The sequence below is a fragment of the Sardina pilchardus genome, chromosome 13 (assembly GCF_963854185.1).
Source record: "Sardina pilchardus chromosome 13, fSarPil1.1, whole genome shotgun sequence".
NCBI classification, from domain to species: Eukaryota; Metazoa; Chordata; class Actinopteri; order Clupeiformes; family Clupeidae; genus Sardina; species Sardina pilchardus.
In genome coordinates this window covers 9,575,560-9,598,165 of record NC_085006.1, presented here as the reverse complement: position 1 = coordinate 9,598,165, position 22,606 = coordinate 9,575,560, and the positions used below count along the sequence as shown (strand labels likewise).

General features: G+C 44.6%; 2 protein-coding genes across 2 annotated transcripts in view; one reads left to right on the top strand and one right to left on the bottom strand.

Moving 5' to 3' along the window:
- Positions 1–3,390: 3,390 nt before the first annotated feature.
- LOC134099847 (transmembrane and immunoglobulin domain-containing protein 1-like) lies at positions 3,391–9,971 on the top strand. The gene is made up of 6 exons (XM_062552864.1): positions 3,391–3,443; positions 3,858–3,942; positions 4,618–4,896; positions 7,623–7,907; positions 8,998–9,101; positions 9,815–9,971. Exons 2-6 carry the CDS (start codon positions 3,882–3,884, stop codon positions 9,824–9,826), a joined length of 741 nt encoding a protein of 246 aa, XP_062408848.1. The 5' UTR covers positions 3,391–3,443; positions 3,858–3,881; the 3' UTR covers positions 9,827–9,971.
- An 8,870-nt stretch (positions 9,972–18,841) lies between these two features.
- The window catches only part of pitpnm3 (PITPNM family member 3), a 70,675-nt gene continuing 66,910 nt past the window's right edge, over positions 18,842–22,606 (bottom strand). The window contains exons 14-17 of the mRNA XM_062552433.1: positions 20,956–21,072; positions 20,272–20,420; positions 19,341–19,490; positions 18,842–19,068 (exon numbers count right to left, since the gene is read on the bottom strand). Of these exons, the coding sequence (XP_062408417.1) occupies positions 18,915–19,068; positions 19,341–19,490; positions 20,272–20,420; positions 20,956–21,072 (570 nt within the window). The 3' untranslated portion in view covers positions 18,842–18,914. The remainder of the gene's footprint in view (positions 19,069–19,340; positions 19,491–20,271; positions 20,421–20,955; positions 21,073–22,606) is intronic.

Here is a 22,606-nt window from a genome sequence, read left to right as displayed (position 1 = left end):
CCAAATTCAACCTGCGGTCATTTCCCAATCTCACTTTATCTCTCTCTCCAGTTTGCTTCCTGTCACTATTCACTGTCCTATCTGAACAGGGGTAATACACCTAAAAACAGATGGGAAAACATTTGCCATACAATACAACATAGTTATTAACACTACCAGTAGGCTAGTTAGTTACTATCATAATTATAAAGAAGTGAAACAGCAGTTGAATTTGGGTGGAATTTATAACTATAGTGATATGCCAATTACATATAATTTGTAATTGGCATACAAATTATAAGTAAATTTAATGTTAGAGTGTTAAGAATCCCAAACTTCACGCCATAGCTACTTTTTCTCTGTGTGTGTGTGTGTGTGTGTGAATGTGTGTGTGTGTGTGTGCCTGTGCACATTACCTTACTGAACAGAGGGGGGCAGCAAAGCTTCACAGCCAAATGAGACACTTTCCCGCAGGTGATCAAGTGAGAAGATTCTCTGGTCTACTCTGAAGAAGATCTATTGTATATGTCCGAAGTCTACTGAGAGAAATCTGATGTTTAATAGAATCAGTGTTTCTAAAACTGTGAAGTGATGGATATTTCTGGTCCTATTTACTCAGTAAAACTTGAATCTTGCATTTACATGTACATTTGGGACAGTTAACACAATAATAGATAATGATAACTAGAAAAATAGGTAACACTTTAGTTTGGGCTGTCGCTGTTACAGTGTACCTACCTAATTAGGTACAGTGGTACAACCTGTGTAACAACATGTACTATCAGGTACTATCATTGTACTTACATTATGTATTTGTGGGTACCTACATATAGTTGTTACATTGTAATACTGAGTGCTTTTACAAAACTTTGCCAATTTGCCTATATTTTTCATCAGAGGCAAAGGGCTGACCTGAGACCTGCTGAATGGGGTTAATCCGGTCATAAAAGATTTGATATACAAACCATTCTTAGCTCCAGTCAAGGGGTCATTGTCCTCATGTAACAGCTGTGCTGCTATAACCTTGTTACGAGTTTATGGCACTGTTTCAACGAGTAATAAGTGTGTACCAACACAGTTGATACATGTGCTACATAGGGTAATGGCAGACATGTGGTAACACTTTATAATAACTACACACAATTCATCATCTATTAAGCATTTGTTAACTATTAGTTAATGGTTTGTTCATCATTAGTAATTAATTGTTCATGCATCATTTATCGTCACTTACTGTAAGCATTTGTTCACAGCGTTATGATTGGTTTGTTCATAGTGAATAAGCCTATTTCTAAAATATGTATAACTTGTTGCTAATACTTCATATAACATGCAACAACATTTTGTTAATGAAATACTATTCATTATTTAACAGTTGTTACATATGCACTAATGATTAATAAGGATGTGAATACATGTTTTAGAAACCACTTCCTAATACTACAATTCATGATTAACTCAGGAGTTACAAGTAGTTAGTTAATGATTTTTGTGAGCTCATCTAAAGTGAGGACTTTTTATGCCTTGCTACACATTTGCAAATAAGTTGTAAATACGACAATCACAATCATTCATTAAGCTGACAATTTTATCCAGAGCGACATACACATGTCAATTAAATTAAACACAACTGTAGAAGTTGGGATTCGAACACCCAGGCGACAGAATGATAGCCCTGCTCCTTAACCACTACACTACCACTACTACTATTCTGAAAATAGATGGGATCTAGTTTTAGTTGTTTTCAGAGGACTACTTTCCTGTTATGCGTATGACTACATTTGATGTAGCACTAAGCAGCGCATTGATACAATAGTTAGAGAGTTAAAGCATACAAGTAAATAATTGACTGACGTATACTGAAGTGAAGTTAACCAAGTAAAGACTTTGTCACTTTACTCTGGTGTTTATTGATTGTTTGTTGTGAGGAACATAACATCCGCTCAGTTAAAAACACATAAAACTATGCAAGAGTGTCTTCTACTACACACTGTTAAGCATGTTATTAAATGCTGTGTTCTTAATTTTGAAGCATAATTCCTAAATTAACTCTCATCTGTAAATCATGCCTATAAACAATTATAAATGTTTGTTCATAGCAAACATGCGCATCTGTTTTTATCTTTTTAAATTTATAGCCACAATGGCCATGGGCAGGGGTAGTGTAGTGGATAAGGCATTGGGCTAGCATGCTGATAGCCTAGGAATTGGCGGTTCAATCCCCAGGTGTCACCATTGTGGCCTTGCTCTTTAATTTCATTAGTGTAAGTCTCTTTGGATGAAAGTGTCTGCTAAATGAATAAATACAACTGTAACCTTTATAACTCATTTGTAAATATGTAGCAAGGCATATACAGTCCTCACTTTAGATGAGCTCACAAAAATCATTAACTAACCTCTTGTAACTCCTGAGTTAATATGAATTACAGTATGAGAATTAACATAGGAGTAATACTTAACAAATTATGATCAAAGCATTTACTAACAGTTTGTAACTGGGAAATGATTTCATTTATATATGGTTGTTTCATTATCTATAAGGTATAAACCATGTATTTACAAACATTTGTTTTATTTACTATGAACAAACCATTCATAACTTTGGGAACAAATGCTTTACTGATGATGAATTTTGCATGAACAATAAATTACTAATGATGAACAAACCATTCACTAATAAGTAACAAATGCTTGATAAATTATGAATTGTGTGTAGTTATTTTAAAGTGTTACCAAATTGGTAAAGTTTTGTAAAAGCACTCAGTATTACAATGTAACAACTATATGTAGGTACCCACAAATACATAATGCAAGTACAATGATCGTACCTGATAGTAGGCTACATGTTGTTACACAGGTTGTACCACTGTACCTAATTTGGTAGGTACACTGTAACAGTGACACCCCAAACTAAAGTGTTACCCACATTATTAATGTTTATGACTGTTGTCATAATGTGTCATTCTGTTTTTGGGATATCAAAAACCTGCCAACATCAAAAACACCTGTCAAAATCATTCCAAAAACCGAATGACACATTATGACAACTGTCATAAACATCAATAATGTGTCATTAATGTGCATGACATGTGTCATGTCATTCTTACAAGAGTAACATGTCACCCTTATGTAGACCCCTTCAAATAAAGTGTTACTAAATCTTTGTACAAACAGTCCACCATAATGTTTTCAATGGTCCATTTCCTGATCAGTCATTTTCCCCTTCTTTGAACTGCTGCTGTGTGAACACATGCCATAGCCGTGTGTTGGATGTATTATATTACTCTTCAAAATTGCTGAATCATACCTTCACCACAAAGTACATTAGTACAATAAATTCTTTTTGCAATTGCAATAAAAGGCATCTGTTCTAAAATCTCCCAGGATCAAGGTCCTTTTGTGGATTGCGGTCATTCAACAAGGACTCTGTAGAGGGAGGACATATCTGTGACTATAGAAGGTTGGTAAGTATGTTGATGACTAATTCTATGAATGTACTTCAGTTCATGTTTTTACATTTAGCAGTCAGAAGACATAACCTAACCATAACACAATAGGTCAAACTAAATAAGTCATTTTAAAGTGGAAAATAGGAAAACATCTGGATTGAATTCTTCTTTGGAAAAGTACCCTATACCCTAACAGTAGTGCCCTGCTTGTATGCTGAGGAGAGTCTGTCTCTACTGTCATAAAGTACAGCTGCATTAGACATCTCACTGCTGTGGGTGACTTGCTGTGCCACTTGTGCTAATTTATTTATTTTTTTGGTTCATGCTATTTTTACTTCAGCTGGAGGGCAGCAGTCAGCAAGCACATCTCTGCCCACTGTTGACTATTTCTGTCAGAGACTCTCTGTGTATTGTTCCTGGTGTTTTAAGGTCTTCCGGAGGAAAATAAATCAAATGATGAGAGCGCTTGCCTGCCTACTCCTCCTGTGCTGTGCCTGTCGGCTGGGGACAGCAGGTAATGAAAAACACCTCCATCCAAGCATCAACTCTGCTGCTCAGTCTGAAGTCTGATTATTTTAACAACTAAAGGAGGGGAGAGAATAAAAGGGCATTCAAGCCAGCTTGTCTAGCATCTTCACTTGTTCATCAGTTTCATATGTAAGTCATGAGGTCTTCGCTGAGCATATTAGGGAGCGGAGACGTGGTGTTCGTGACTTGCTATTTCCGTGGCCGCTGCAGAGACTAGACATCATGTCCTCTCTCACGGCCTGCCCTCGGTGTGCAGAGGAGGGCAGTCATAACAATTCTTCATTATTTTCCTTTCAACAGCAAGATGTCCTTATTGGTAATTAGGCGTTAATTAGCAGCAAAGAAGGTAATTATGTGCAAATTAGTGACAAAGATCACTGACAAACCAGTTGATACTCGAAACGTGTGATAGCGTATGAGCTGGATGAGTACATGGGTAGAGTGCCAATTGTTTTGGGGGGGGGCTTTTTAAGCCTTTTGATGATAAATACAGTGGAGAATGACAGGAAGTGAATGGGAGTGAGAGCAGGGGTGGGATCCAGAAAGGACCAGTGGGCGGGAATCGAACCCGGGTCGCCGGCGTACGGTGCAGGTGCCCCAGCCAGTTGCGCCACAGCTGGGGCCGTAATGTGCCAAGTTGATTTCCTGTACCTCTGCTCAGGAACGAGGGTGGTGCTGAGTCCCCTGGACACTGAGGGCAGCGTGAGTGCCCGCGTGGGAGGCGCGGTGTCCTTGAACTGCTCAGCGGAGAGCGGAGGCACGTCGGAGGAGCTGGAGTGGCACCGCGATGGCCAGTTGGTCAGGCTGGACCCCCACAACCACTTCAGTCCCAGCAGACTGTGCGTGCAGAACGTGACCATGGACGACCACCAGGTCACCTACACCTGCCACCTGAAGAAGAACCCTGCTGTGGCGGCCTCGGTGGAGATCAAAGTGCACTGTGAGTCCAGCAGCACGCAGAGCAGAAGTGCTTATGTCTTCTCCGTAAGATCTGCACTTTTGCCCACTTCATAGCAGGCATGCTGTGTGTGTGTGTATGTGTGTGTGCATAGGCGTAATTTGCGGGGGGGTTAGGGGGGTTATGACCCCCGCAAAAATCAGATCCAGCTAATATAACCCCCCCAATATCAAATCAAAAAATAATAATAAAAAAATATTATCAAATTATAAAATATTCTGAATGAATAACTTTCGTTTCTTTTCTTTATTCATTTCATTTTCCAGCAAGATAGTATCATTTATTTAAATATTCTGAAATGTACCCCCCTGCCCACCGACTACTTGGTATTACCCAACCTGCGTTCTCTAACGAAAGTTTGTTTACTATGTTGCGCAGTCGCTGGGATGAATGGTTGGAGAAAGCCAGGTGGGAAGATTAAAAAGACGTTGAAAGGCAGCCAGACAGCATTTTTTCATTGTTGGTTGACACCAACCAAAAATAGGAAAAATCCTGACCAAATGGAGGTATACCCCTATTCTATTGCTAAGTTAGCTGTTAAATTAGCTGATGATTTGTTGACTGGAGTTGGCTGGCTAGCCCTATGAGCCCGACGGACGCAAAGTGCGTCAAAAACACACCCATTCTTCTCTGTTACATTGCTCCGGGATAATTAGTCACAGCGAGATGAGACCTATATTGCACGAAAGAGCAGAACCGGGGCTTTCCAACGAGACTAGACACTTGTCTGTACGATCAAGTATGAAACTAAAATAAAATCATGAAGTTAAATCAAAGTATATCATATTTACAGTCTTTGCTCTGCATTCACCCAGGCATCCAGTACTCTCGCTTGAATTACACGTGAACCCGCCATCGGAAAGATAAGGCACGTATGTCAGATGAAAGAGGAGAGCTAGAGCTATCCACAGATACCAAATAGAACCTTCTAGGCCATAAAACAGACGAAGTGACAGCAAAATAATAACTTCATTTAGCTCCACTTACCCCATGTTTTTGTGTGGCATAATAGCCTATGTTCATAATCCAATGTTATCATGTGTTTCAGTTTCTCTATGGCAAGTCACGTTCATAATACGGTTTTGAGATCCTAACAAACTCCTGTATGGTATCCAATTCAAGACTCATATTGCATCCAAATTTTTCAGATCAGCAAATATGCAGCACAAAAAGTGTCAAAAAGTAATTTCTCATCACTAAATAAAAATTGCAATTTATTTCTGGAAGGCACACACCACGTATTTCTGTAAATTGCTCAGCCCCAAAGTAGGCTATACCCAATATGGTTCTTATTGCAAGACAGGCCTACACAACCATGCAAGTCATGTCGAGCTGTCAGCTTGCTGTGGTGAGATACATGTCAAAATGTAAGAATGTGTATAGTATGCTTTTTAAATTTGTATTATTTAAAAATCTAAATCAAATCAATGCAAGTATTAATACATGTATAGATCTGGGTAGCCTAGACTGTGCTGGAAAAAAAAAAAACAATATGTAGCATGTGTGAATGGCACTTACAATGACCAGGATAAATGCTTCTAACTGAAAATGCCCTTAAAACAGCTTAGGGCTCATAGGGCTAGTGCAGGCGCGCACTTTATACACACAAGACGGTCCATGTGAGCACACTGAATTTAACTACTGTGTCATTATGGCACAAACAGTCAAGTGAACAGCTTAGCCTAGCCTAAATCATCATGATGTATTTCTAATAAAGGAACGGCAAATTAGCATGTTACCTTTTGCACAAGAAAATTATTAAATAAATAAATAAATTGATAAATATGCCGCAAATTTAACCCCCCCAATGGTAGACCCAAAGTTACGCCCTTGTGTGTGTGTATGTGTGTGTGTGTGTGTGTGTGTTTGTGTGTGTGTGTGTGTGTGTGTGGGTGCGTGTGTGTGTGTGTGGGTGTGTGTGTGATTCACTTCAGTCTGAGATTCTTGGCTTTGGTCCTCATTCTTGACATCAGAGGTTCTGAGAGCCCCCCACTCCGCACAGCGTTGGCATGATTCCTACTCCACACGCCTGACTGAGTTGGTCAACTCCACTCCTGATTAGCTGTATGCACATCATGTCTCTAATCAAGGGGCTTTATAATTACGGCTATTTTAATCAGGTGTGCACTCAGACTAGGGATAGCTGCAAGACATTCAGGGGCAGTGGGCTGGAGAGTCACTGCTCTATCCATTAAAGGGGGGGTACACACATAAAGATTTTTATAAATCTCAACTGATTTTTTATCTGTGAGAGAACCCACACATGACGATAAAAAATCTTTCTCGGCTGAACACCCCACACACTACAGGATTTCCAGTCGTAAATATTGGACATGTTCAATATTTACGATTACCGGCGCCGCACGTTTTCCGTCGTGTCATAAAGGCTATTGTCGGGAGAATTTTGACTCCTACACACCACACACTACAAGAGAATCTGATAAGGTAATCTTAAGATAATCGACCGTTTTCTGTTGTCTTTGGTTGGAAAGGGGAAAATCGGGGCAAAATCAGCTCGATTATCTTGTGTGTACCCCCCTTAAGGGTGCATCTGAAAATCAAGAATCCAGATGCTGCTTTGTGCACGTGGATGTGCTCCATAGGAGTGCAAATTGCAGGCGTCTCTGCATGCATAGATTGTGGAGATGTGCAGAATATCTATGCTCTATGTATACTGTACCTCACACTCTGCGCTGTCCTTTCTCCAGTTCCCCCTGACCTGTCAGGCATCGAGTACGTCAAGGTGCAGGAGACCAAGGATGTGTCGCTGCGCTGCTCAGTGTGGGCCTTCCCGCAGGTGGCGGTGACCTGGCTACGGGACGGCCAGCCGCTGTACCTGGTGGCCCACAGGTACACTCTCTACCAGGACAGCAGGGAGGCCCGGCTCACCATCACCGGGGTCAAGCGGGAGACACACCAGGCCCAGTACAGCTGCGTGACCCGTTCCTGGGAGTTCGGCGAGAGGTCCAAGCTGTTCCACCTCCTCGTTGAAGGTCAGGGAGTAGAGACCATTGTCATGATGGGATTCACATGAAACGATATTGCTGTTCATGCTTCAATGGTTGTTATCTCAAGATATATCAGAGGTTGTGTGGCATAGAGAAGTTACGGTACAACTTTCAAAGACCATATCTTTGAGATTATATTAGATTGTATGAGAAATGTGTTTTGGGGCTTTTTGCCTTCATGCAGCCAAGATTACAGCCCCAAAGTTCAATGACCTCTAGAGTTCACCAGAGGTCAGATAGAGCTTGTCATATTCCAGATTTGAATTCAGCACACCCAAATTGACAAAGTAAGACTGGTTGACAACTTTGTCTCAAAAATGCCTAAGGGTGTCACAATTCTGGATTTTGGCACCAGTCTATTACAGTAATTTCTATCCTGTGTTTAAGCCACATGGTGTTTAAGCCACAGGACAGTGTTTTACGCAAGTTAAAACAAACAAAACCATACTCATACCATATTAACTGCCCCCCCCCCCATGTATTAACCTCATAGCTGAAGAAATTTTGCTAAATTAATGTGTAAGCCATTGCTAATAGTTCGGAAATTACGGTATAATAAACTAGGCTTATTCATAGTGACTTAAGATACATTCAAGCTAAAGCTAATTAGATAGATAGAGTGGATGTGGACATGGGTGAGTGCTAATAAATCACTCTCCCCGCCCACATTTCCTGTGGTTTGTTGTTGCTGTTGTTATAAGATTAAAACAAGCATCTAATAACTATTCCATGGCAGATGTCATGCCCTATGAATAGACTACTGATGTCCAATCTGACAATGTTACATGCCAGAGTGGCCCATGACAAATGCTGTCAAGCTGCCATAGAATCTCATCGCTGATGATGGGATCATGGCACCATTATATCATAAGAACTGTTATGATGTTCATTGCCATTTGAAATGATGTAAGCTTTAAAACTACCTGTAATTTTGTACCTTCGACAGTATTGCTTTTTTTGTTGCTTATTTTCACATTACTGTCTCCGAATCCACACACAGCATTGCAGTGGCCATGATTTTATGTTTTTTCATGTTAGGAGGGTTTTTCATTGTGTTTTCCCTCCTCCGCTGTAGATAAGACGATGGACTTCCCGCTGTGGCCGATGGTTGCTGCAGGTGTGGTGGTGGTGCTCACCGCTCTCCTGGCCCTAGTGTCCAGGTGGAACAAAGTCTCAAAGGTACGGCACGAGAGAAAGAGAAAATTCTTCAGCGTCTCAAAGGTGTCATAGCACATCTGGGGCCCTATCGCACACCCAGTCAGTGACGACGCTTTCGGCATGCGCTCCACTTTTATCAAACCTTGCGCCCCGGGGGTGTGGCACATGATCCATGATGTGGCGCATGATCCAAAAATCACTAACACCCTCTAAAAATCATTATGCCACTGACCAAGAAAAACCTGGACTATAGCGAAAGGCGCACGCACTGTAAAGCACAGCTGAAGACAGACTGTCACAAACTGTTTTCAGTAAAGCAACGTTTAGTGGAATCCCTGTGTTCCATACAGTTTCACATGCAAACAGATTCCTTCAAATAAGCTGTTAACTGGCAAAATACCGATGCGTTGATTGAAGTTGCGCTGCTTGCTGTTAAAGGGAATGACAGATGTCACTCTCATTGGTTTAAAGGATGTTACGACCAAAACACACCCATGACTGATTAAGAAACAGAATAACCCTTTTGAACAATGCGCTCTACGTTTGGTGACAAAATAACCCCGAATGTTGACTGGACACACCCCTAAATGTATTTACAGTAAGCTTTTCCCCACTGACAATGCGTAATCGCCAAGATAGGGACCCTGGTCTTACACAGATATACACATTTAGATACAGTATCGTTCTTGGTGTGAACCGCCCTTAATTTTTTCTCCCTTCTCATTTCTCCTTAGTGTTGGAAATAAGAGATGTCAACTTTCAATCGGGAGCATGCCTGTGGATCATGCTTGAAATTCATATGAAATTTGTATCTTTTTTTTATCACTTTTTGGTACTTTTAAAATAATGCATGAGATTTGTGATAAATAAGATTATAAATAAATAAATGAAATCCCAACAAACTACAATGTTGTTTTACTGCCAACAGACAGAACAACATAGACAAAATAAAACATAATAAGTGACATGTTAAATGAATGGTGAAGGACAGGGGATTACTTTTGAGGCATCAAATGGTTGATTCATCTACGGACTCATAGCACCTGGCTTAATCCTTGAAGTTACACATTGACTGAGGAAAAGAGAAGAAAAGGAACAGGCCTGCTTCTTAGAATGACACTGTCACTATCAAATCTCATGCCCAGGGAATAAAACCATTAAGCTCGGTTAAATATTGATGCTTTTGGTCAAAGGCACCGAATTGATTTAGTCGACTGACATCACTTGACACCAAGGTCTCTCACTCTGGAGAGTGCATAAAGGACACATGCATAATTCAGAACATTATGCATTATGTGATTAGATAACCTTTTTGGGCTGATTTTCAGGAAATATGTCCCAGAGTTTGGTAGAATGAAGTCTCATTCTGATTTTTAAAATGACATAGACATGAAGAATTATTTAGGATACTGTTATGAGTTTGATATATATTTCAGCAGCACCACAAAAAAAAGAAAAGAGATCTTTTGGAGTGGCTAAACACAAGGTGCCAAGCTGTGTTGATTTGTTGTCTGAATAAGCGGCCAACCGCTGAGGTGGACTCACGTGTTTCCCACGCTTTGCAGTCGATAGGAGCGATCGGCGTGGCCTTGCGGCTTTGACCCGCATTCTCAAGGCGGCAGGGTGAAGGAGATGGTGCTGTGATAGGATACACTGTTTGTGTGTGTATGTGTGTGTGTGTGTGTGTGTGTGTGTGATGGCCTGCCCTGGACATCACGCTAATTCCTCTCCAGCACCAGTCCCTCCACACTGGATGTCAGGCATTCCACATGCCTGTGCTGCCAGGCGCAAGCAACACACACACACACACACACACACACACACACACACACACAGCAAGATACTTTTCTCTCTCCCTTGCCCCCTCTCTCTCTCTCACACACACACACACACACACACAGAGAGATAGAGCAACACACACACATTCAGACATACACTCTACTCTCTTCTCTCTGTCTCACACATACAGTACACTACACACACACAATTTCTCTGACTGTCAAGCCCACACATATGCGCACATAATAAATGCACTGCTCAGTAAAATGAAGGAAACGCTTCAATCACACATTGGATCAGTATTGACTGTTTGGTTCTGACCACAAGTAAAACCTTTTGCTGCGATTGTTTTATTTTGCAAGAACTGTTTGGAAAAAAGGGTGGAAGGTTTCAAAAAACACCGACCATGACATCATCTCCTGAGTTCGGTGTGGTGATACCCATTCTATTGATTTTCTGTGTTATGACTGATTAGTAGCATGTGTTAATTATGTCTGAAATATGAATCTATTGGCACTGGACGCACAGTAAAGCGTATGCTGTCGACCTGTATCATGGACATACCGTGTCCAAGTAAACGTGTTAGTATCAACGTAGTCCAAACCAAATGATGTTTTAGGCGACAGCATAATTCCATTAGGCAAGTATTAAGACAAATGTGTACACATGCGCTGATGCTGATGATGTTGAAAGTTTGCAAGAGAACAGGGTCCACAACTGGCCCCGACAGCAAGCCTGATAATTCAAGTTCTGTTCGTAATGTTTGATTTCAAACAATTAAGCCCTAACACAAATGATGGGTTAGGAATCATTTTAGCATGGCTAATCACATCATTAATTATAATTACCATGACCTGTGATGACACTGCACTCTTGGCAGCAGACTCGTTGAGGACACTTGAAGTGCAGTTTTGCCAGTTGAGCACCACTCTCCACTTTTTTTTAGTATTAGCTCATCTAATATCACTGCACTTAATTTCATTTCATATCATTTCAATAATACATATAGTCTAAAGTTGGCAAATATTTAAATATTACTGCCCAACTGAAAGAGTTTCCCCACCACGGTTTAAAACGTGTCATGCATTCTAATCGTGAATTGAAATCTTTAATTGATGTGGTCCTTTTCCAAGCGCCTGTGTGATTACTGAATCTCTCTAGTGGCTTGAGTGCTTGCAGTGATTGATAGGCTGAATAGACCACCTGCAGCAAGTCAAAGTGATTCTCTTGTTTTGATTGCACAGGAGCACGCGCAACCAAAGATCCGCTTTAACCCTCTCCGGCGTAACCCTACAAGTGCCTTATGATAGCTTTACTACGTAGGTACTGTTAATCAAAGGAAGAGTCGGAAGGCACAGTACCCATCAAAGCTAATAGCATACTTATAGATGACAACCTTCAGCCTGACCCCTGGTGGGAGATCTCTACAGTATATGATATATGTGTGTGTGTGTGTGTGTATGTGTGTGAAGATTCAACACACGTTTGCTGGCATAGCGAGCATATTTGGTCTAGCATGAATATTTACTTTGATTTTTAAAAGCATGGTGCATGAAGATGCTGTTCATTGTCATCACCTCCGCCGTCTGATGTTGTGCTGGCGTGCGATGCGCTCGGTGGGCACCGATAGGGGCCTGACACATCGCCATGCAGAGCATGCAGGCTTATCATATCGCACCTGTTGCTTCTCGGAGGGCTGACTTTGGTTGATTGCATCAAAGGCATTGCCCTCGGCTGGGTGTACACAGATCACACTGGATGTGTTGACGTTGTCGTCTCTCCACGAAAGCATGGATATTCAGGTTCCCTGAGGCAGTGGGAGGGAGAAATTATTATGTTTTTTTTGTCCAAGTGGATCAGAAATCATGCTTTTGCAACGCGGTGAAAAGTGTCAGACCATGTTAAAAAAAAAGGCAAAAATAAAATGCTGTTTTCCTCCATTGCTTCATGTTAAATCCCATTTAGGGAAAATGGGGGGAAAAGAGCTCTGGTTCACCTCTATTGGATGCGGTTGAGTAGACAATGAGGGAGACCGGGGGGGCTGCATGTGGGTATTACTTTTCTGATTTAAACATCTCATTCAGCATTCAGCCGTCATTTGGCACTACAGGCAATCTTCCACACACAGGCAAATGGCCCTGGATTTGCATAAATATTAGGAAGAGGTCCATCTAAAGCCATGCGATAATAAGCCTGAAAGAGTAATTAGAGTGATAGCACAGAGCCGGGGCTCATGGCTGAGTGAAGTCTGGGCTGGAGAAGACAGATCAGGGCTCACCATGGAGGAAACGCCACCACAAATGATTCTCAATTGCTGACCCGGAGAGGAGTTGACACGGAGGCGAAGGTTGGGAAGTAATGGCTGCCGATCTGTCTCTTTTTGCACCGTGAGGGTCTGAATGCGAAGTGAAGGGAAATTGCTCATGATTATGGGTGAATGGCATGGCAGGGATGAGGGACCATCCAGGAAAATAACATCTTTATATAGGGTGGATAGCTTAAAATAGTCTATAGTTGGAACTGGAACAGTGGCCATTGTACCTGTTGTCATTGTGGTACTGGAGTACACTTAAGAAAAGAATACTTAAAAAAGAGCACTGAAGGCTCTGCCTCAATCCAGCAGTGCAGCAGTGCAACTAGAATAGAAAGAATAGAATATATACTTTTTTGATCCTGTGAGGGAAATTCGTTTCTCTGCATTTAACCCAATTTAACTGAATTAGTGAACACACACAGCACACAGTGAACACACAGTGAGGTGAATCACATATTAACCCGGAGCAGTGAGCTGCCTGCCCAACCAGGGGCGCTCGGGGAGCAGTGAGAGGTTAGGTGCCTTGCTCAAGGGCACTTCAGCCGTGGACTAGTCGGGGATCGAACCGGCAACCCTCCGGTCACAAGTAGGCCACGGCAGAATACATGTATATGTGTGCATGTATATGTGTGTGTGTTCATATATATTTATATACACAGACACAGATCTTAAAACTATATAGTAGTTAATTTGCACAAAATGTTGAAAATCCAAACTACACACCATAAAGCAAGCTCCGAAGAGTCAGTAAGATATCTTTCAAAACATTTATTACTGTAAATACATTATCCTTAATCCAGAGTATGCTGTGAAAGAAATCGGAACTTCTGAAAAACATTTGAAATTTAACATCAAGCACAAAACCATTCAGCAACATGAAAAACAAATGTAGAAAATGTGCAAGCATACCGACATTGTCCTTGCAGCACATGAGTGCGTCCCATTTAATCAGGTCTGATGTGTGTGAGGGGATAAGGCTGGAGTTGGAGACAGGATTTACAGTACATTCAAACATACTGCCCATAACACAATTACTCTCCAGTCACATTACTGTACATACATCAGTGTAGTTTAGTGTGACTGTCTCATCTGTGTATATGACTTGTTTGATCGAGGGCTACTCTGGGAAAGTGCATTCTCTAAAATGCTACAGTATGTCCAAACATGGGCAGTTATCCAAAAAACATCAAATTGTTTTGTTCAGATTAACATTCTGTAAAACCTATGAGAGGCCAATAATACCATTCATCTTAAATAGATATTATTACTTTTGTGCTCACACTCATATGCATGGATACACATACACATGCATGCACGCACACACGCACAGTCGCGCACACACATACACACACGCACGCGCACGCGCACACGCACACGCACACACACAAAGCCTTACAAATGCAATACATTATTTCTTAAATTAAAAAATCAATAAATATTCAAACAGGTCAAAATATATATACACTTGACAGGAATGTAAAACGCATACTTTGGTCAAGCAATAATAGCAATACTGTACACAGACAGGGTTTCCATCACAATTGACAAATTCAGTACTGTTTAAGGCAAAATCAACATGACAAGTTCAACAAAAGCAATTACTTTGTAAATATTTTATCCACATAAAGTACATAAAAAATACCTTATAGAAAAATACATGTGTGGAGCATACACTAATTTATTATTTCCTATATGGAATGACCAGGAGAACTGCTCATATCGCCACATACAAACTATATACAATCACCAGTGTTCTCACATTGACAGGAGCGAGTGATTTATCCAATTGGATAAGCATTGTACAGTGTATAATTCCCTTGACCACTACATTGTTTTCATTACTAAGTGAGTCTTATTTGGGTGGATATATCATGGACATGGACTCTATACCAACTATATTTATATTTATACTGTACAAAAAGTGCTGACAGCAATTGTTTTTTTTTTCAAGGTGTTTCAATCACAGCTCTGTAAACATTTACAGTGAGTTAAATTTGAACATTACAAAAGCATCATTAATAGACAGACGTACTGTGTCACAAACCCCTTGGGTTACACGTTTGAAAGTGTGCATTGGCTTACTGTCAAAATGCACAAAAGCATCTGAGGGAAAACTCCATCTTGAGCCAGCGCTAGCTACAGGATATACAGTAGAAGAGGAAGGGCAGCGCTAGGCACAATTCAGAACAAAAACGCACTAAAGAAAGTCGACTTTGATCCTTAACATTGCAAGTCTTGTTTTTAAAGTCATTACAATTGTTGGCTATGTGTGTGTGTGTGTGTGTGTGTGTGTGTGTGTGTGTGATAAGCAGTGGGAAAGGAAGCCACAGACAGGTAGCCAGCCTTCAGAGCCCATGACCACTCAACTACCACCAGACCTAATGACAGACATGGCCTGAGAGGAGATGGTGGTGTGTATATTTGTGTATATTTGTGTAAGTGTGTGTGTGTGTGTGTGTGTGTGTGTGTGTGTGTGTGTTGGGTTGAAAGGCCATGGTAGGGGTTAAGTCAAGACCGGGGTTCTAGGCTCCGGACTGATCTGATGCCTCCAGGTATTTACAAGAGTAGGGTTATTGCAGGAGGAGGCAGCGCCACCTGTCTGAGCTGCAGGGTTACTGCAGGGTTACTGCCAGCCACGCGCCGATGAGCCAGAGGGGGCTCACTCTCTTCACCCTTGACCAGGTGTATTGCTTGGGTGAAGGACTTCCAGCGTTGTTGGCTTGTTTGTCCACTCTTCCAGGCTCGTCCCCTACTGTACTCCACTTGCACTTCCTTGGTGTGCACACAGGGCGTAGGCACCGTTACACATCAAGTTCACATCACATGGGCACAGAACAGTTTTGGCGCGTTTGCACATTATCAGAGTATCAGCGTATATTATAACCACTCAACTAACTATGCCATGCTGGACATGAAAAACTGTTTGGCTTTATGATGAATTAATTAATGTGTTAATGAATGCCGTGTTAGCATCCAGGCATTTTTACGCTATACTATAGGTTGTGATAAAAACACCATATGGCGAGTAAATGTGGCAGAGGAGAGAGAAAAGTGGTGGCTTTCCCTCCGTGCAGTAAAAAAAAGAAATCAAAGAACAATCTCTCCATTAAACGGAACATTTTGTAAACCATCAAGGGGTGAGCCACGCTAGGAGGGGCCAGTGGCTAAGTCCCTATCTACCTCATTCAGCAGTCATTATAATGCCCGTCCTGAAATGGCAGGCTTTTCAAGCATGACTGGACATGCCATCCTTGGGCTTATCGGGGTTCGGCATAATAACTTCCATTGGCGGATTTGCCGACAGGATCGTCATTCAGCCTCGCCGAAATGAGCAAACAGAAGGCAGCCGGCTATGGAAATACAGAGGCCCGCTTCTAATAATAGCCCGTCTACCTCCGGCGGCGGCGCCATGAATATGGAAGAGAGTGCACAACAACACAGTCACTGCTCAGTGGTAGGAATCGTACCTCCGCACCGAGTTGTGATTTTGTGATTCTTTTTTGCCGGCGCCGGTGCCTCCACCACACCCCGCCAGCCAAAACAAAATGGTGCGTGCACCGGGGGGGGCGAGATAATCACCGGCCGCATCGGGGGAAAAGAAAAAACACACTGCGGCACATCTGTTGCGGGTGTGTCCCCGCCGCGGTTTCCCCTCCGCGTGGGAGGATGTACAAAGCGAGGCGCATGAGAAATGCCACGCTGGTTTCCCATTAACATATTGCTCCGGTGAGCGTTGGGATTCTGCCGGTGTCCTCAAGGTCAGACGGGTCCGGCGGCGGGGTGTGGCGGGGGGGGACGAGACCTCGGGGGAGCGGCCAGCATATGGGCTTCCTGACGCATTCGCGCCGTGCTGGGCTGGGCTGCGCCGCACAGTACTGAGGGCTTGGAGTTATTGATTATTCATTGGGCTGTTCACCCGGGCCCAGTACACCGAGATGCTTTCTCCTCATCGTCCATCTCCCTTTCTCTCTCTCTCTCTCTCTCTCCCTCGCTCTCTCCATCCCTCCCGCTCCCTTTCCCTCGCTTGTACTGTTCTTCAGGGTGTGGTGTCTCCGCGTTGTATGGACCCTCGTGCCCACACGCCGTGACTCATCCCTCCTCCTCCTCCTCCACCTCCTCCTCCTCCTCCTCCTCCACCTCCTCCTCCTCCTCCTCCTCCGCCGCCTCCTACTCCACTGCCGCTGGTACTGCCGTGGTCCTTGTCCGTCTCGGGCTGGCTCTGGGCGCGTTCGGGCTTGGGGTTGACGCTGCACGGCGGGTCGGGCTGCTGCACGGACATGGTGCGGCGCAGGTGCGTGCGCTTGCACAGGAAGTCGGGCTTGGCCGCGCGGCCGAACGAGCCGTTGCACAGCACCAGGCGGACCGACGAGCTCTTCTTGGGCCGCGCCCGGTGCCCGAACTGCAGCGTGGAGAGGTGCACGGCGTACCCGTCGCTCAGGAACTACAACACCCACCGAAAACACACACACACACACACACACACACACATCCCAGACAATTCTCACCCCAGGGGCAGAGGAGGAGGGGATCACACGGATGAGTGGACGATGAGATGAGAGCAGTGGAGTGATAGAAGAGGGGGAGGGATGGAGGGAAGAAAGAAGGAGAGAAAAAAAAAGAACAGCACTGTAGTGAGCCTAGAGGAACAGGATCGATATTTATTGAATCCGAGTGCAACGACTTCAGGTGAAGTGAAAGTGACGGCGTGATTAAAAGCGGCGCACCTGGCACTGGTTCTGGTACTTCTTGGACGGCCTGCCGACAATATAGATTTGGGACGGGACGAGGCCCAGCATGTTATAGACAGAGATGTCCTTCATGGAGCCGTAGGCTGAGTTGATCTTGATGTGGCACTGGAGAGAGAGAGAGACAGAGAGAGAGAGAGAGAGAGAGAGAGAGAGAGAGAGAGAGAGAGAAAAAGAGGAAGAGAAAGAGAGAGAGAGAGAGAGAGAGAGAGAGAAAGAGAAAAAGAGAGTGAGAGAGAGTGAGAGAGAGAGAATGAGGACCTTTCTACCCTATGGGCTCATAGGGATCATGTTTTACGGTAAAATGTAAAATGCTACTGTCAGTGGGATGCTTAGTAGAATGTATGTGAGAGAGCAAGGAGGGCACAAAGGCACAGAGAGAGGAGGGGACACTTCAAAGAAAACAGTGGAGAAGGACAGAGAGGGAGACAGCACAGGTCAGGGTCATTTACAAAAGGAGGAGAGAGACTATCCAGGCTGGACGTTTGAAACCGCCTGTAAAAGGGCAGAAGACACCAGAAGATCATGTAAATTAGGCACAGAAGCAAGAAAGAAGGGACCATGGGCAAGACAGAAAATAATCGTCACGGAAAGAGACGCGTACAGTACGACAGAGAAAGAGAGGGAACGGGATCATTGCGTACAGACAGGAGAGAGACAGACATTGAGCACGTGCAGTATCTGCGCAGTGCAATGCCGGACACTCCAGCTGGCCTTACCTCCTGCATGAGGCTCTTGAGGAAGAGGGCTTTCTGCCTGAGGGGGTCGTGCACCAGGCCCTCGGAGAAGAAGATCATCCCCTGGGGGAAGTTGTGCTGGGACAGCCAGGAGACCACGCGCTGCTTCTGCATGTCCGGCCGCCCCGTGATGTAGATGATCAGGAAGCCCAGGTCCTGCCAGTGCCTGCCCCACGGGGAGAGAAGAAGAGAAGAGACCTGTTTTCTGCTCTTATGGAGGAGTGCCGCCGCTTTGTTTTTCTTTCATCAGTTACGCCACTTATGGCAGCGCCGCTCCCCGAGATGAGTTCACAGAAGGAGGCAGGCGGCCGCATAGGAGAGCGGCTCTGGCCCTGAGCACCGCGCTGAATCTGATCAGTCTCAGCGCACGCGGCTCATTTGGTTTGCTTTTTATGGGGGTCCTTTGAAAGACACTGTGAGTAAATAACACGTTACATAATGCCTCGGAAAGTCTACTCTGTTAAACTACTCCTTTTTTCTGAATAAAGCAATACATCATGCACACTCACATGCTCCAGCAACACATTAATCAGCACATAAACACATACAGAGAAAAACACACACGCGCACACACACACACACACACACACACACACACACACACACACACACACACACAAAAAGGGACAAAAGCAATATGCACACCCACACAACTGCCTCAGTTTCCCGCTGTGGCGTGAGTTACCTAACAACATCCACAGCGCCTGGTCGCACTTTGGGGTCGCTTCCCATGATGGAGACGCTGGCGGCGAAGGAGCCATCAATGCTGAACACCACACACTCCATCCCCCGCGGCAGCACTGTGATAAAGGCCTCCGCGCTCGTCTGGTCACCCCTAGCAGGGGGGGAGAGGGTGTGGGGGGGGGGGGGATAAGTGAGAGTGGGAAAGAGAGAGAGCAAGAAAGCCAGGTTGCGACCACTCCTCACAGCTCTCCACATCGCAATTTATTCAATTTAGTGCACAATTCCGAGAGAGGAAGAGAGAGAGGAAGAGAGAGAGAGTTAGAGAGAGAGAGTGAGGATAAAGGAGATCTGCAGACACCAACAGTAGCCCTGGCAGCAAAGGATTACAGAGAGCCAATTCAAACCAGAGTGATTTCAGAGCAGGCAGTTTCACCTGCTGCACCCCTCAAGGGCAACTGTAATCACAGCCTCATTGTTACGGAGAAAAGGCTACCAGTACCGGGAGGTTTCCTGCAGGAGAACGAGAAGGAGGAAGAAGGAGGAAGAGGGAGGAGGAGGAGGATGAGGAGGAGCAGAAGGAGAAAAGGAGGAGGAGGAAGAGGAGAAGAGGGAGAAGAAGAGGGAAGGGGAAGAGGAGGAGGATGAGAAGAGGGAGGAGGAGGAGGAGGAAGAGGAGGAGGAGAAGAGGGAAGGGGAAGAGGTGGATGAGGAGAAGAGGGAGGAGGAGGAAGAGGAGAAGAGGGAGGAAGATGAGGAACAGGAGGAGAAGAGGGAGGAGGAGGAGAAGGAGGAGGAGGAAGAGGAGAAGAGGGAGGAAGAGGAGGAGGAGGAGGAGAAGAGGGAGGAAGAGGAGGAGGAGGAGGAGGAGAAGAGAGAGGAAGGAGGAGGAGGAGATGAAGGAAGGAGGAGGAGACTGAGCTGTGGAGACTCACTTCACCACCATTCTGATGGGATAGACCCCCACTGGCAGCCTCTTGTCCTTGGGGATGGTGTAGGAGATGCGCCCATTGCTGTTGGTCACCTCCGTGTCAAAGTGCACCCAGCGGCCTGACTGTGGCTGAGTCATCAGAAATATATCCACCTGCCAGAGAGAGAGAGAGTGAGACATAGAGAGAGAGAGAGAGAGAGAGAGAGAGATGGTAGATTGAGAGATAGATGGAGGAGAAGATTGTGTCATTGAGAAAGAGAGATAGAGGCAAAGAGATAAAAAGGAATAGAGAAGCAGATGGAGATTTTTGAAAAAAGATAGAGAGAGGGTGAAAGTGAAAGACAGAGAGAGAGAGAGAGAGAGAGAGAGAGAGAGAGAGAGAGAGATGTAGAAAAGGAGCGGTGTTTTTCAGCTGTTGAGACTGCCACACTGGGGAGAGAAGCTATTGAGGAGCCTGGCAGGAGGCTGCGCTGCAGACTTTTAATTATGTGAATTAATTCTCCCTCTAATAATAATCTACGGGACGGAGGGAGACGGCGGAATATGATTGAATCAACGAATCAGAGCGCAGGGGCGCACACAGAAGAGGCTGGGGGCAGACTCGAGTGGTTGCACCTGGCGGTTGCACCTGGCGGTTGCCAACGGCGGCCGTCTACGGTAACACTGACACTGGCGCGGTCACACTCACCTTCTCTCCGGTCAGCGTGACCATGTCCAGCGGCCCGTACATGAAGCGGCCCACCAGCGTCTGCGTCCCGTCCTCGGTCGCGATGACGTCGTGGACCCGGTGGTTGCCCGTCACGTTCTGCCGGTGAAAAAAGACATTCGCGTCAGCTTCCTCTTTTGCCCTCTCGTGAAGGCACTACAGCAGTGGTCTACAGTACGGGTGAAGGGGGGACCAGCACAGACATTCTGCTAACCCTCATTCCCCCCCCCCCCCCCCCAAGATGACACAGTAGTTTTGGCAGTGTGCGGTGAGGCGGCCCCTTCCCAAAAGGGCGGAGGGTTGCCCTGTCTCCATCCTCCACCCTCCTTCCTGGTTAATTCCATTTCTCTGTGGTCCTTTTCTGCTTCAGTGAGAGGAGCTCGGAGCACTGCAGAGCGCAGCTGCATTCTCAAATCACTGCAGTCGAGATGGGATTTCAGCCTTATAATGTAAGCAATTAAAGCTGAGAGAACGGAGGCATTTCAAGGTTGTTCTACTTGTTGGTTACACTAATAAGACGGGCAACCTGTTAGCAATAAAAAATGCAGTTTTTAATACAATTATTATTCTCGCATTAGCTTAACCGCTGTTGCATCAGATACACTCTGTTCATTACCAGCATTTAAGCCACAAGTATTGCCTACTGAACCTTAGTTACCTACATAATATAATAACACTATGTTTGATATTGTATTGTATAAAGTATCGCTTTTTATTCACGATTCTATGTAGCAAAAAAAGAATGTAACACCACACAATATGATACAACCACGATGCATGAATAAAATATACAGTATAATATCTATAACTTACTTAATTGAATTGACATATGCTACATTGCCAGGCATAATGTGGCATTAGTATGGTGCCAAGACACTCCGTGTGTTGGTTGGCCCTTGCTGAATTTCATTAGCGGATGATTTGCAGTCTGTTCTCCGCACGCATCCTAGCAGGCCTGGCCATTTTGTGGATTTGACATGCTCGCGCGGCACTATAAATTCTTAAGCCCACACAAGCTAATGAGCCTGATTTAGCAGATTTGTCATTTAATGAAGCCTTTAAACATTTCCAGGCGCTCAGCTATTTGCATATTGATTACGCTGGTCAATAATTAATTTGAGCCTAGCCCTCCAGACAGATTGGGGTGCGCGACACACAGACGGCGCTGGGGCTATTTGCGCCACGGAGCGACGGCAGTTAGCCTACGCCACACACTGACAAATGCACGGCAGGCCGAGTTGACGCTGTGCTTCCATCACTGTGCCGTTTTCTCCACTTTATTATTATTTTTTTGGCATGACTTGGCATGAGGAGTGACAGCGCGGCTCTTTTGATGACGGATCGGCTGTCGCCAAAAACCCATCTGCGAAGCTGCGGGGTGTGAGCCGCGTGGCAGCCTGCGACTTCATTTGGCCTTGACACGCGTGGCTCCGAGGGGGAAGAAGGCGCCGGGGGCCGCTCGAGGAGGGATGCTTGTAAAAGGCGGCGCGGCTTCTCAGCGGCGGGCCGCGGTGATTTCTGGCTGACACTTTTTAATTTCACACTGGGGTCTCGCCAGACAAGCCGCAGAGCCGGGGCCCAGTGCGAAGGAATAAGCGCTTCATCCTCCCGCGCCATCGCTGCTTTACACAGA

Excerpts from the sequence above, each read along its gene's own strand:
- LOC134099847 (XM_062552864.1), top strand. The coding sequence starts at position 3,882 with ATGATGAGAGCGCTTGCCTGCCTACTCCTCCTGTGCTGTGCCTGTCGG. Across the intron at positions 3,943-4,617 it reads CTGTCGGCTGGGGACAGCAG|GAACGAGGGTGGTGCTGAGT; the intron begins GTAATGAAAAAC and ends ACCTCTGCTCAG. Across the intron at positions 4,897-7,622 it reads GGTGGAGATCAAAGTGCACT|TTCCCCCTGACCTGTCAGGC; the intron begins GTGAGTCCAGCA and ends TCCTTTCTCCAG.